General features: G+C 47.6%; 1 protein-coding gene across 1 annotated transcript in view; it reads right to left on the reverse strand.

Annotated features, from left to right (window-relative positions):
* The window catches only part of LOC125921641 (calsyntenin-2-like), a 24314-nt gene extending 10114 nt beyond the window's left edge, over positions 1-14200 (reverse strand). Inside the window, exons 1-3 of the mRNA XM_049629212.1 lie at positions 14123-14200; positions 13694-13925; positions 3858-4106 (exon numbers count right to left, since the gene is read on the reverse strand). Coding sequence (XP_049485169.1) covers positions 3858-4106; positions 13694-13925; positions 14123-14200 — 559 coding nt within the window. The remainder of the gene's footprint in view (positions 1-3857; positions 4107-13693; positions 13926-14122) is intronic.
* Between the last annotated feature and the right edge of the window lie 732 nt (positions 14201-14932).

Consider the following 14932-nt stretch of genomic DNA (forward strand, 5'->3'; position numbering starts at 1 on the left):
AGAGAGAGAGAGAGAGAGAGAGAGAGAGAGAGAGAGAGAGAGAGAGAATCCCAAGCAGGCTCCATGCTTAGCGCAGATCCCAACACAGGGCTTGAGATCATGAACTGAGCCGAAATTAAGAGTTGGATGCTTAACCAACTGAGCCACCTAGGTGCCCCAAAAAGAACTCTCTTTCATCAGAAAGCAAATATAAGAGACACTCTCTCTCTAAAAGTTGTCTACATTAGTGGGAGGCATGGAGCTGCTTCAGCCATGTTTGCTAACATGAAATTGTACACACATGGGGCAGATCTGAGAAACTGCAGCAGAAAGGGCCAAGCCCTTGATCACACTTTGCCTGAAGCTGTCATAGCTCTGGACATTTTCAATTAAAAGAACTCTATGTTCCCTTTATTATTTTGATTTTTTGATTATTTGATATCAGTTTGGTCCATATTTCCTATTTCTTATAACTGAAACCATCTTTAAAAAATTTTTTTAATGTTTATTTTTGAGAGACAGAGAAAGATGGAGCATGAGCTGGGGAGGGGCAGAGAGAGAGGGAGACACAGAATTCAAAGCAGGCTCTAGGCTCTGAGCTGACAGCACAGAGCCCAACCCGGGGCTTGACCTCATGAACCATGAAATCATGACCTGAGCCGAAGTTGGAAGCATATCTGACTGAGCCCTGCAGACACCCCGAAAGCATCTTAGTTGAGACAATGAGGAAGTATGTGCAAAGCAGTTGCCAGTGTTGTAGGTTTGGCCTAGGCCAAGGTCCAGGTGACCAAGTAATTTCTGTTATCTGTTGTCTACTGTCAGAAAAATAGAGAAAGAAGGACTTTTCTCATTTAATATTATTTGGAGCCAGGAAAAGTTGTGGGTGAGGAAGGGAACAAGAAGAATGAATGGAGGTCTGGAGCATTTTCTAGCCTAGGAAATTTCTTCCTCCTTCTCCCTCTGTTAGCCTGGGTTCCTGGAGTCAGTATCCCTACCAAGGTCACTGGTTTATTCAGTGGGCTAGGGATATGGCACACTCAGAAATCGACTCCATTTCTTTTCATGACCCCTGGTCATTGTTGCAGCTAAATGTCTAACAAAAAGAAGCCAGTTAACTGAAATAATAGGGGAGCCTGGGTGGCTCGGTCAGTTAAGCATCTGACTCTTGGTTTCAGCTCAGGTCATGACCTCACAGTTTGTGAGATCACAGCCCTGTGTTATTCTCTATGCTGACAGTGTGGAGCCTGCTTGGGATTCTCTCTCTCCCTCTGTCTCTCAAAATAAATAAATAAACATTAAAAAAATGAAATACTAAAGCCCCCTGACAGAATTTTGGATTGTTATGTAATTCATACCTTTAAGGAATATTTTATCACAAAGAGAAATGATCTGGATGTAATGTTACATAAAAAAAAAAAAAACACAGAACATGACAGTATCACATGTATTATAAAAATAGATGGAAAATTGTAAGGACATCTTACATATACATAGAAATAAAAATAAGATTTTATTTGGTAATGACATATGCCAAATATAATCAGAAGATATCTCTAAGTATTAGGGTTTTAGGGGATTTGTGCATTCCTCTTTATACTTTTCTGTGTTTTTTTCAGGTTTTCTGATATAAACATGCCTTGAAAAAAATGTTTCTGATATATAAAAGCCTAATAAAGCTTTAGCCTATTCCTGAAAAAAAAAATTTTTTTTTTTTTAGGGCAAGAAGGTATTTATAGATTATTTATTTTTTAAGTCAAAGAACTTAGAGAAAACCTTCCCTAGCTTCTCTGTGCCAGGGTTGAGCTGCTTGCAAAGTGTTGTTGCATATGCTTGGCCAAAGCACAGGAGCACCAGGTCTCGCTGACTTGAGGGTGTCGACGTGCCATGGGGTGGACTGATGTGACGAGAGTGAAGTGTCATTATTTAAGGTGGCATGTTCAGCCATGGCTGTACAAAAGAATCCGCTAGAAAGTCTGACTTACTGCGCCGGGGTGGGGCCCTGGCATCTGTGCACTTTCACAAGCATCCGGGTTAGGTTATTCTCCTGTGTAGCTGTTGAGAACCCCTGGACCCAGAGCCTGCGTGTGGAACTTGGGCCCGGGGGGCCCGGTCTGATCCCGTTTCTCTGGGTAACCGGGGGTGCTACCCTGGGCCAGTTGCTCAACCTTTGATATTTCAATTTCTTCCTCTGTAAGCAGGAACACTGACATCTGTCTGACCTGCCTCCCGGGGGTATTTGATACATTTCAGAAAGGATTATATGTGTGTGGCCACTAACCCCAGCCGGGGCGGGGCCGCTTTGCACTGGTACCTACAGCCCTGTCCTGTTGTCTTATTGATACGGGTTCCTGGATTGTGACGGGAGCGCCCTGCCAGGCACTGCACGGACCACACCGCAGGCTGATTCCTGGGGTTGTGGGCTGAGCTCTGAACCTGGTCCCAAACCTCAGTGTGACCTCATGCATGTCTACAGAGTCCTTCTGGCATGAAAGTCCCAGAAAAACTGACCCTCAGCACAACCAATCTGACACAGACTTACTTTAGGACTAGGAAAAGCCAGACAACTCTGTTTCAGTTTCTGCATCTGGAAAGTACGCTAACATGTAATGTAAAGAGTGACTGAAACAGAAAACGTGGAGCGCTGGTGGAGTGCCTGGGTGGCTCAGTTGGTTGAACAACTGACTTCGGCTCAGGTCTTGACCTCGCGGTCTGTGAGTTCGAGCCCTGCGCCAGTTTCTGGCTGACAACTCAGAGCCTGGAGCCTGCTTCAGACTCTGGGTCTCCCTCTCTCTCTCTCTGCCCCTCCCCCACTCATGCTCTGTCTTTCTCTCTCTAAAATAAATAAAAACATTAAAAAAAAGATAGAGTTGTAAAATTTGCATAAGATACCCAAATAAGTGTGTGTGCCTGCATGCATGTGCATGGGTTTGTGTGTGTGCGTGTGTGTGTGTGTGTGTGTGTGTGTGTGTATGTGTGTACCTGTGGGGTGTGGTGACAAGTGCACAGGACTGGAGTCAGCTGGATCTGAGCTTACATTCCTGTTCTGATACTCACTGGCTATATACTTGGGAAAGTTATTAAACTCTCAAGGATGTTTCCTTATCCTCAAGATGGGAAACACAATAATGCTTTCATAAACTTGTTTGTAGAGATGTAAGAGACTATCTTGAACAGTAACATCTAACATAGATTGAATTTCCTATGTTCCAGGTACTGTTCTAAAGCACTATATGTACATTAAGTCATTTAATCCTGATAAAAATCCTATAGGTAGATAACACTATAATACCCATTTTATAGAAAGGGAAAGTGAGGCACAGAGAGGTTAAACAACTTGCTGAAGGTCATATGGCCAATAAGGGGTGGAATGCTTTTAACCACTAAGCTGTGAACTGCCTTGTGCAGGTTTAATGTGGGGAAAACGCCTTGCCAAAGTCAACTACCATTCGGTGACTTTGAAAATGAGCATGACCCTTTCACTGAAAATAAACCTTTGGAAGTCTTACTGTCTATAACATAGTGAAGGTGAAGCTGCCTTGCTTGAAGTAAGGATGCAGTGTCCCCCACCAGTTACCCCCACCCCCTTCATGTGTAGCAGCCCTAAGTTACTTCTGGGGAGGCTGGAGTTCTGAAGAAGCCAGTTTGAAAACTACCAGTCTCAGCTTTTGCATTGTGTCTGTGCCTCTACTCTTCCCCCTTTCCTGGTCCTGCTCTACCCCAAGCCCAGAAAATCAGCAGCCAGAAAACCAGACACAAGAATATTTTCCCAGGCCCCCATCATGCTCTTGCTTTCCTCCCACATCCTCTGTGGCTGCGTCCGTGCCTAGCCAGCTGGGATATAAGGGGCAGCCACCAGCAGGGGTGGGCTCCAGACTCACCAGTCTTATCCGAGTTGCAGAGAATGGTTTCCTTCTCGGCTCTCACACCGGGGCTGGGGCCATGTTTCATCCACATGGTGATGGTGAACTGGTCTGTCAGGTTCTTGGGCACAATCCCATCAGGGATCTTGGCCCCTTGCCTGCCATCGAACTTGAAGATCATCTCACTGCTGTCCACCAGCAGTCCTGCTGTCCAGTTGGTGGCCGCACTGGGGGATGGCAAGAGGTCGATGATGCCAGAGGAGGCTCCTGCAGTGCACGGGGGACAGAAAGAACAAAGGGTTATTCCTCACGGGCTGGGTGTCCTCACCTTCTATTTTCTGCTCCTGGGTCAAGATGAACTACTCAGTGTATCTACTTAGAGATCTAAGCCAACCTGGAGCTGGGTGAGTCAGGAAAAGAAAGGCCAAAGGCCACACCTGCCCCCCGTCCCCGAGTTTCTCATGGTCTGCAGAGGTGAAAGCATCAGTAACATGCAGACAAAAATGTTATATGTGACAAGATAAGGTGCAATGAGCTATATTATATAAGGAAAACGGTGCTGGAATTTAGGGAAATGAGTATGGTGCGCTTTCATAAGCAGAGAAGTTCCCAGAGAAGGCCAGAGTTTGATGTGGACCAATGAATTCATCCATCCATTAACCCATGAGCCATTTATTGAGCCCCGACCATGTGCCAAGACCCCTGCTAGGCACTGGTGATGTAAAGGTGAATCAGCACAGCCTTTGACCTGGGGTAGCTCAGAGCCAACAAGTGGACACACAGCTGTGACACAGTGTGATCAGGGCTGTGATTGGGGAAAGTTCTAGGTCCTGATGCCATAAGGAGTGTGAGCCACTTTGTACCCACCACACTTTTTTTCTTTTTTACAACCATTATGTTTAGGCCAAACGGTACAGTGGTCGAGAACACAGGTTCAGAAGTTAGCAAACTTGAATTTGATGCCTTGTAACATGACTTGCTGACCTTGGGACTGTGAGCATGTCCCTTAGCCTTTCTGCCTGTCCAGCTCCTGCTGTGACATCTCCCTTCCCAGTGGTTGTGAGGACTGAATGGGAGCCTGCATTAGAGCCTGAAGAAGCATGCTGGCCACGCGGTGAGCACTCACTCCATGTTACCTGTGACTTTATCCTTACTATTGTAAGTATTTTTGTTTCTGCTACCACTATGATTCCAGGGTAATGCACGAGGACTAAGCCTGAAGCAGTGGGAGTGTCCCAGGTAGATTTATGTCTTAGGAAATTCACACCAACAGCTTTGTGGAGGGCCGAGCTGAGGGTGGCCAGCCTGGCAGAGAAGACTGGATGCCTCTGCTGGGAGAACCCTTGGGTGTCCAGCGGCTTCCCATTGAAGCTCAAAAGTTGCCAGCAGAGCTCTCTGCATCTTTATGTCCCACACAGGAGCAGGGCTCAGCTCTTTAGGGAAGGATAAGGATCGGGGGCTTCCTGATACTGTCAGGGAATAAGGTGTGAGGGATTGGGTTCCAAAGTCAGCTACCACCAACATCTCCTATAGTTAAAATGACCTTTGAGAACCTTTCAGGAAGGTGCCATATTGGAAACCAATATACTTCTTGGGAAAGGTTCAAGCAGTCAGTTTTCCCTCTAGCCTTAGAACAGATGATCAAGTCTAGAGTTGAGCACCTGTTGGTTTGCAACTGAAAGTTATGCTATGTGAAAAATAGGTATCCTTAGAGCCAGATGCTTTGTTTAGGGTGACAGACTCACCCTAGGAGAGGCCTCCAGGAACCACAGAGTCTGAGAGGGTAGGAGATTCCTGTCTGCCAATCCATGATCACCCTGCGGCTTGTGCTTATCAGGGGGAAAGTGTGGGCAGTATTGACTGCATTATTTACATGTGTATTTCCTAGGGTTTTGGGGTTGGTACCATGCCTGATACACAGTGCCATTAATAGACACTCCTTTAATGTTTATAACTGCCCTTCTTCCCACCCAGGGCCTCATGAGATACTTCTGGCCATCTATCCAATGCCCAGGTAAGCCTGCCCATTCAGCCTTATCTCTGTCCCCACACCTCTCATCAATATTTACTTGTTCTTTTAAAAACATTTTTTTTAACATTTATTTATTTTTAAGAGACAGAGACAGAGCATGAGCTGGGGAGGGGCAGAGAGAGAGAAGGAGACACAGAATCTGAAGCAGGCTGCAGGCTCTGAGAAAGCTGTCAGCAAGCTGAGCTTGATGCGGGGCTCGAACCCACAAACTGTAAGATCATGACCTGAGCTGAAGTCGGATGCTCAACTGACTGAGCCACCCAGGAGCCCCAATATTTCCTTGTTCTTATCTAATGTCCCTGAAGCCTTGTCTGGTATGCATTTTATTTCTCTGCTAAGTTGATTCATAGTAATATTTTAATGCCTAACAAAGCCTTAAGGGTTATCACCCTCCAAAGGTATCGGAAAGAAATCTATGTGGGTGGTAGCAGGCAGAGATTTGAGGGTGGTTGGGGAGTGGGAGATACGCGGTCTTTTGCAGCAATTTCATTTTCTTAGAACCCTCAGGATAATGCGACATGGCAACTGCTTCTTGGACCTACAGGTGAGTTGGCTCTGAGACCAGGATTTGTCCAGTGTGGAGACGGCCCCGTGACTGGGCACTTTTAGAGATTGTGTCAGTTCTCAAAATTCCAGGTGGCCAGAGAGATGCAGGCTGAGTACTCTGGGCTCCTAGACTTCCAGCCCAGGCCAGTGAATCCAGTGCAGTCTAGCAGAACCAATGTGAACATGTGTGCCTGGTAGCTGCCAATGCCAGCTTTGCACCATACCACTATTATTTATTTTCCTAAGGACTGGTTTGGGCACTGAGCACCAGACCTGAATTAAGTACTACAATGCTTTTGCTTAATCATTCATCTGCATGGTGAATACTATTATGATTCCAGTCTACAGGTAAGAACCTGAGGCTCAGTAAGCCCAGGATCACAACCAGCTACTGAGTGGGCCCATCACCAGGGCTTTGCAGCTCCAAAGCCCAGGCTCCCCATTGCACCGCCTCAATGAACCAGGAGGGAGATCTTGTAACCTGCGCTACATTTTATAAACAGAAATCAAAGCCCAGAGAAGGGAAGTGACTTGACCAAGGTCACAGAGCCACACAGCTAGCTAGAGGCAGGCCCAGCTAATGTTCATTCTACCATGCAGCATGGTGTCTTGCCAAGCACACAGCATAGGCCCCTGGGATCCCACCCTCCTACACAGGTGGCTGTCCACAGAGAGTCATGGTGAAGATAGCATGTGCCCTGGTAAGGCCATTGATGTAGGCTTCCCTGATTCCATGGCAAGGGGAGTGGCGGGGCCACCCTGCCTAACCCACAGATGTTGCCTACCAGAAAGCATCAAGCTGTAAGTAACCAGATGGTGCAGACTTCCCCAAACTTAACAGCTTGTATTTCATTTCTCGGCACACTTAAACAAACTAAGAGAGACTTACTTTCTCCCAAAGTTCCTCTCTCTCTCTCTCCTCTCCTCAAGGGATCTCAGGGAAAGCTGTGGGTAAACAGGACGCGTCACTTGCAAAGATGGTGCCGCATCATCTGGAATCAGGGTGTATTTAAGGAGCTCTTTGGGAATCCTCTGTGAAGGTCCCTGGGACCCACCCGGCTGCTTAGAGTCCACACTGTTTTGGTGCACAGCAGTTGCAGGTTAAGCGTGGGGGACTTGGAACCAGAGTTGAGGTGTGAGTCAAGGTCCCTGAGCCCTAGAATGGGGAAGCCTCTCTGAGCCAGCAATTAGATAAAGATGTATGAATGAGATAGATTTCAGGACACACTGTGCTGTGAAAGCAAAAATGGAGCCCAGGGGCCCTGAACTTCTTAATTGCAGGGTTTGCATTCTGCTCTGGATGACTTTTGTGAGGGCAGAATGTTCTTAGCACCTCAAGCTGGGCCTGTGGCAATGGTAATTGACATGGAGCCTCAGGTCATGCCTCCTCAGGGTCTGCCACAGGGCAAGAATAAGTGGAGGGTCTCAGGGTTGAGGAATCATTGTAATCAAAGACACAGGCCTCATTCTGGGGCACCTGGGTGGCTCAGTCAGTTCAGTGTCAGACTCTTGATTTTGGTTCAGGTCATGATCTCATGGTTCATGGGTTTGAGTCCCACATCAGGCTCTGTGCTGGCAGTGTAGAGCCTGCTTGGGATTCTCTCTCTCCCTCCCTCTCTCTCTCTCTCTCTCTCTCTGTCCCTCCCCCACTCATTCTCTCTCAAAATAAATCAACTTTTTTTTTTTTTTAAAAGATGCAGGCCTCATTCTGTGGCATGCTCTTCCAATTGCAATATCAACTCCATACTATTTCAATAAATATTCATGTAATGTCTAGATTACGCCAGGCACTATGACGAGAAGCCAGGAATGAACCAAACAGAAGTTGGCCCTACCTTTTGGGACCCAGTAGAAGATCTTTTACCATTGGTGGGTAGAACAGGTCAGTGGCAGAGTCTCAGGGGAGGACAGGGAGGCCCTCTTGACAAATGCTATACTAGGACTGTGTGGTGGTCGAATGCACCCTGTTCCCAACATGCTTCTCTGCCCCACTGATGTCACAGAGCCATGTGACCTGTTCTGACCAACAACGTGTGAGTGCAAGTGATGTGTCCTCTTAGGGCAGAAGCCTTAAGAGACAGTTCATGGCTCTCCGCATCTTTTCCGTGTGCCATGAGATCAACAGTGCTCTAGATAAAGGCTACCTGTTGTTAGCCTAGATCCCGGTGGGAGGCCGTGTGGAAGAGAGCCACAGTCAACCCAAGAAGGACATGTGGTAGAGATGATAAACAAACCTTTGTTATAAAATAATAATATGCCAATAATAAACACCAATAAAATAACAATAGCCAATATGATTTTAGAGTCACTGGTGGCTGGTGTATAACCTGTGATCCTGATTATCCACGTAAGTGACCGACATCAGAGCCTACGATTCCCAGTTCTTCTTCTGGAGGCCTTCGACACGGACATGTTGGGAGGACTTTCTGATGTCCTTTCAGGAGCTCACATGCTGTTGTCCCTACTCAGAGTGTCATTCCACCTTTGGAATCCCAGACAAGAAGGGTTCCTGCAAGACCTTGCCATTGGGAACTTGGATCTCCAGGTGAAGCAAACTGGGCCCTGGAAGAGGGGCGGTCAGCCAGGCTCCTGAAGCAGGGCCATAGAGACTCAGTTGCTGACCAGCTTGTGCAAGGTCACTATAGGTAAAATCCTTATACCCAACGTGGGAGGGTTGCTGTAAGACAGCTGTTTAAATGATGTCAAAGAAATCAGCATATCCATGGAGAAGCTCCCCACTATCATCTATGAGTCAGCCCTTTGCCCTTTAATCTGATTTCCAGTAGGTGTGTACCAATTTTCCTTTAAGCAGTAGGCCCACTGCTGCTCTCTGAGAATGGAAGTACTGGCTACATCTAGGGTTCTGACACTCACCCCCTAGAAGCTCAGCCTTTTAAAGGCATCTTGGAGAAACTGACAATAGCTTCCTGTAGCTGGGCTATTCTTGGGGTACAAAAGCCTCTGACCATGATTATGAATGAGAACATCTCTGTTAAGCTTCATGATATAGAAGATGATCTTAACTTTTTCTTTTCCAAGAAAATGTTTTTTAATGTTTATTTCTGGAGGAGAGAGAGAATGTGAATGGGGGAGGGGCGAGAAAGAGGGAGACACAGAATCCGAAGCAGGTTCCAGGCTCTGAGTTGTTAGCACAGAGCCCGACGTGGGGCTTAAACTCATAAGCTGTGAGATCATGACATGAGCCTAAGTCGGATGTTTACCGACTGAGCCACCCAGGAGCCTCTTAACTTTTTTTTTTTTTTTTAACATGTCTTCCCCAGAAGACTGAATTGTTAAGCGGTCTTATTAACTTCTACATAACCTCAAGAGCTGCAGCATTTGGACACTCAACAAATATTTGTTAAATTAAAACACGAATGAAGGAATGAAAGAATGAATGAACAAATCAGCTATGAAAATCTCCTGGGCTCTCAAATGAATAAGCCCTGAGAACAACTTAATGTCTGGTGATCTGAAGTGCTCTGACAGATCACCACTTGTTTAATAGGATGCTCTCATCCTGTGGCCTTTCCTGCAACAGAGCCTCTCCTCAAAGTTCTTGACTCGAGAGACAAAGCAGCTGACCCAGGTGACATATGTGGAGGTGTGGGCCAGCTGCCAGGAGCCTCGTGATCCTGAGGAGGACTAGCCTTTGGCCTCCGGGCTAGGAAAGGCATGTGCATCACAGACCACTTTTCTATTTCCTGTAATATGTACTGACTTAGGGGCAGCGCAGTGGGCCTTTCCTGGGGCTGATGTTAATGTCAAATTTAATTTGGTCAAGAGGTCTTCCTAAGGGCTTCATGGGGCATCTCATACTCAAGGCAGTCCTGTGACACTTCACTTCTGGAAAGTCTGGTATTGAGATGACAGAGCCCTTCATCTTGATCTCTGAATTCAGAGCAAGTGATAAGCAGTTTGCCCAACTTCGTCAAGAAGCCTGGCTTTATGTAAAGCAAGGCTAGTGGGGGATCATCTTAAGCTATGTTCTACAAGCTGCAGGGGACACCTTTGTTTTTACTGTACCTGTCAGATACTTGCTGACAATTGGCTTTGAGCTAGCTACTGTCAGATTTCCCCTTGACCAGGATTCTACCACAGCTCCTAATGGAGCCAGCATCACAAGTGGAGGAGGCAGGTGGGCAATGACCAGACCTGCAAGATGCCCCTCCATGGAGATACCCCTGCCGGAACTCGAAGGGACCCAGGAAGCACCCCTAGGACAGCCTCCCTGGTGTACAGTGGGCAGGAGAATATTGACTGAAGGGAAAGGTTTGGGACGACGAAGCGGGGAGAGATTCTAGTGGGAAGAAAAATGAGTTAAGATTTAGGGATGAGAGCCTGCTAGGCACGGGGTCAGAGGAGGTGTCCTGGCCAAGAAGAGGTGCAACATCAGGAAGAAACCGGCTCTGACGATGGATCTGCTGGGTGGAGGCCGGGCCGCAGGAGCGTCCAGACTCAGGCTAGCATTGGGCACCCACATCTGGATGTTCCACAGGCACCTGACCTCAGAGTCCCCCTAAATCTACTCTTGCCTGGATTCCTGGTTCTGGCTGGTGGCACCCTTGTCCACTTAGAGGCTTATGCTAGAGTCATCTTAATTTCTTCTTTCTCACTGACAGCTGATCAATCATTGGTTAGCTTGCTGATTTTGCCTCCTAAAGCTGTCTTAAATGCATCCCTACTGCCACTCCCCTGGTTAGGAACTCATTATCTCTTGCTTAGACCATGGCAATAACATCCTAATTGGTCTCCCTGTTTCCATCCAAAACCAATAAAGATTTGGAAGATGAAAAATGCATGACTGCTGAGGCTGAAAGTATCATGGCTGCTCCTTAGTTGGGAGGGCCTGCAAACAACTTGTCTACCATCCGCTGAAAACACACAGAAGCTTGTCCCAAGAACCTAAGATGCCCACAGGAGCAGGAATGATAACCCAGACTCTGTTTTATATGTGACTCAGCCTGCATTTCCCTTGCAGTTGGGAAAGAGCATGGGGTCCGATGAGCCGCCTTCTCCAAAGCTGACTCTAGCAGCAGATGCGCATCTGGGTTTCACTCATTTGCTTCTGCCTTTTTTTCCAGAGCTCTCCCTCCATGGAATTCAAGATTCAGACTCCTAACATGGAGGCAAGAGTGTCCCTACCCATCCTATTACTCGGACAGAGTCCCCATAGAGCAGTGGGCGGCACTACCGGTGAGGTCACCAGAAAGACACCCAGACTCCCCCCCACCCCGCTCCCCCAATAAAGGGTTGCTCCTGGAACCAGGTAAGCTCACATCTTGGGGGAAACCTGCTCTCCTCATTGAATGAACGTGCCTCCTGCAAGGCGAGGCTGGCAGCCCGGAAGGAATAAGCTGTGTTAACAACCAGATGCAATTTTGCTCTAAACTTTCTTCCCTGAGAAAATCCTTCTTGCTCTCCCCAGCAACATTCAAAATCAAATCACAAGTGTGTGCCCTTGGGCCCATCTGATCTTTAACAACCTGATTCCATCATCTCCTTCTAACCTGGAGGGGTTTAGGAAATGACTGTAACCCACTGTGGCACGGGTCGAGTTGACTTATAATCCAGGTGCATGGGGAGCGAAAGGGCATATTCATTCAGAGTAAGATGTCTGAGATGGCTTCTCTGCACATGGGCTGGAGGCAGTTTGCTGAATACTGTGGGCCCCTTCCATCCATTTTTGCAGGAGCTGTCTGGAATATTGAAGTTGTGATGTTCTCCCCAGCCTACTGCATTGTTCTGGAGAAGCCCCATTCCCGCAGGCCTTCCTGACAGCCTGGTGACATGATAAATGGGACATAGCCTAAAGAGGGTCCATTCCACATTCACTTCTAAAATTTGCACCTGGTTCTTTGGGCAAGAGCAGGGTGGGTGAAGATGTGTGTGTGTATGTGTGTGTGTGTGTGTGTGTGTGTGTGCATGAGTGCATGTGTGTGTGTGTGCACAGCAATGTTGAGGGAGGGAAACTGTCCCAGCAATAGTAGTGGAGGGGTCACCAGGAGTGGATGGCAGCCTGCACTGTATCCAGGAGGGTCCTTTTCCTTTTGTGGAGATATAGTTACCCCAAATATAGGTCTAGTCTAAGAGCAAGCTCTTTTCTAAGCTCCCCACAGCACAACTGGGGAATCAAATGGGAGTTCCTGAATATTCTTGGTGAGAACATGAGACAAACAAAATATATGTCGCCCACCTCACCCCAAGGCCCATCAACACATCAATGGTCTGGTTTACCAAGCACATGGGACCATTCCCACTGTACTGAGCACTCCACAGGCTGACTGAAGAGATTTACATTCTAGCTCCCAAGGCCTGGACTGTCTCCTCAGATATTGAGCTAAGCAGCCTTTATTCAGGTAGAACTACCTCCAAATTCTGTCTCTGTCACCTTCTAACTGGGATCGTGAGCAAGCCATTTTTCCTCTCTGGGCCTCAACTTTCCCATCCTTAGAACTGGATGAATAACAGCCTCCTCGCACTGAAGATGAGAGAATTAAATCAAGCGATGCATGTGAAGAGCCTAATAGGTGCACAAAGTCGCTGCTCGGTAAAGTGGTTTCCTTGTGCAGCACCTTCATCAGTCTCGCTTCCTTGCTCTTGGCAGCTTGTTTCCTGTGGCTTCGCCTCACAGAGGCAGTGGGTCCTTTCTGTCACACCGGGACACCTTCACCTGGGCCACCTCCGCCCCCAAGCCAGCTCTTCTTCTCTGGTGTGGGCGGCCAGGATGGCTTTATTGGCATGCCACCTAAGCTGTCACATAGGTCCCATGCTTGGCCTGGGTCCCTGGCTTGGTTTAATGCTTTGCTGTTGCAGCCTTAAAATTCTTACGAGTTTCTGAACAAGAGCCCCACATTCTCACTTAGCCTGGGCTCTGCAAATTATGAGGTGGTCCCTTGGGAGAGGAAACCGACTGCTCCCTGAGTGATAAGACACCACCCTTCACCCTGGCCCCTGATCAGGTGCCTCTTTCAAATCAACACAGTGGAACAGAGCCCGTGTTTCTTCAGGCTCCACGATAAGTTGTGTTAAGTGCATTGTGTCATTAATTGCTGATGAAGAGAGGAGGCTTTGTCCCATGCCTTGCCCACAGCCACACAGTTGGTAAATGGTGGGACCTGGTCAGGTGTGCCCGGTGCCCAGACCTGTGCCATCTGAACCCCTAATCATAGTAAGTAAACTTAATAATCATCCAGGAGGTATACATGCCGATGCGGTTGGCAGGGGCTAATTCTTTCATAATATAAGATATGCTTTGTATATCATTTTTACCCACCACACAACTTCTGAAGGGATCTCTCAGAGTAGGTCTCCCGGTCGCAGCCCTTGCCGATGTAATTGGTCTGTAGCTCCGTGGTGATCTGGATGGAGGACACGGCCCCGTCGCACGTCTCCAGGTGGATGCTGGGGAAAAGCGGCACGCTCCCCGAGCCAGGCTGATACTCAATCCTCTTGGTCCAGTCTGAATAAATGAGGAAAACATTAAAGGCAATCAGGTACGGCCAGTTCTGATGGAACACGTGTCTTTGAAAATGTGAATTTGTTCCAATGCAATTGACATCTTAGGGAATGACTTGAGGATAATGGGAATTTCACATTTGCCTAGGCAAAATCTCCTACTGGAGAAACACTAGGCGAATGCAGAAAACGGCAGCCAGCTGAGCTGAGCCAGGTAGGGATGCACAAAACACGCCCGTGGACACACCTCCAGCACCTCTCGGTGCCGCAGCCCACTATGCGTTATAAGCCACATCCACCTGCACTGGCAGTTGCAACTTTCCATCCCATCCAGAGAGCCCTGCGTCCTCCCCGCCACAGTACTGCCCCAACTGCCACCCTCCCCCGTCCTCTCTACATACAAACACCAGGTCTTTTCAAGGGGAAGTGCCGTGCTTATTGTAGTACTTATATATTTCTGAACCCTTTAACGTGTGTAAAACTGTGCTAATATTTTTTTCTTTGTGCCCTTCTTATCTGTCACCGATGACATTTTTGGGTGTTATGCCCCTCGCTCCCTGTTCCCCATTTTGTCTAGCGGGGTGCTTTTTAGGAACGCGTATGTCTTGTCACAAAATATGAGAGCACAGTAGTTCAGGATTACTTGGGGTCATGAGGTGGGGAGCGAGGATTCTTTCCCAAGCATTCAGGACCGTGGCTCACTTAAGGAGGGCTGATGGTCTTATGACTTCTTTTTAGAGGAAAAATAATTTGGAGGTGATCAAGTGTTGGAGGGGAACAAAACCACGATCAAAATGGCACGACACGAAATAGAGCAATCAACGAAAATAAACACCAAGAGAGAGTGTATACATGAATTGATCGGAACAGCAAAAGCAGCAACTGAAAGTCAGAGCAGATTCCAGGCAACACTCACACTGACCGGCAACAGTTCTTGCTGACGACGGCAGGCATACCACGCTCGGTGAGGACACATGTCTGAGAGGTCTGTTCGACCCTAAGCCAGACGTGTGGGTAGAATCAAGGAATGTGACCTATGGATACTATTAGTTTATGA

This window comes from Panthera uncia, chromosome C2 (genome assembly GCF_023721935.1).
Source record: "Panthera uncia isolate 11264 chromosome C2, Puncia_PCG_1.0, whole genome shotgun sequence".
NCBI lineage: Eukaryota > Metazoa > Chordata > Mammalia > Carnivora > Felidae > Panthera > Panthera uncia.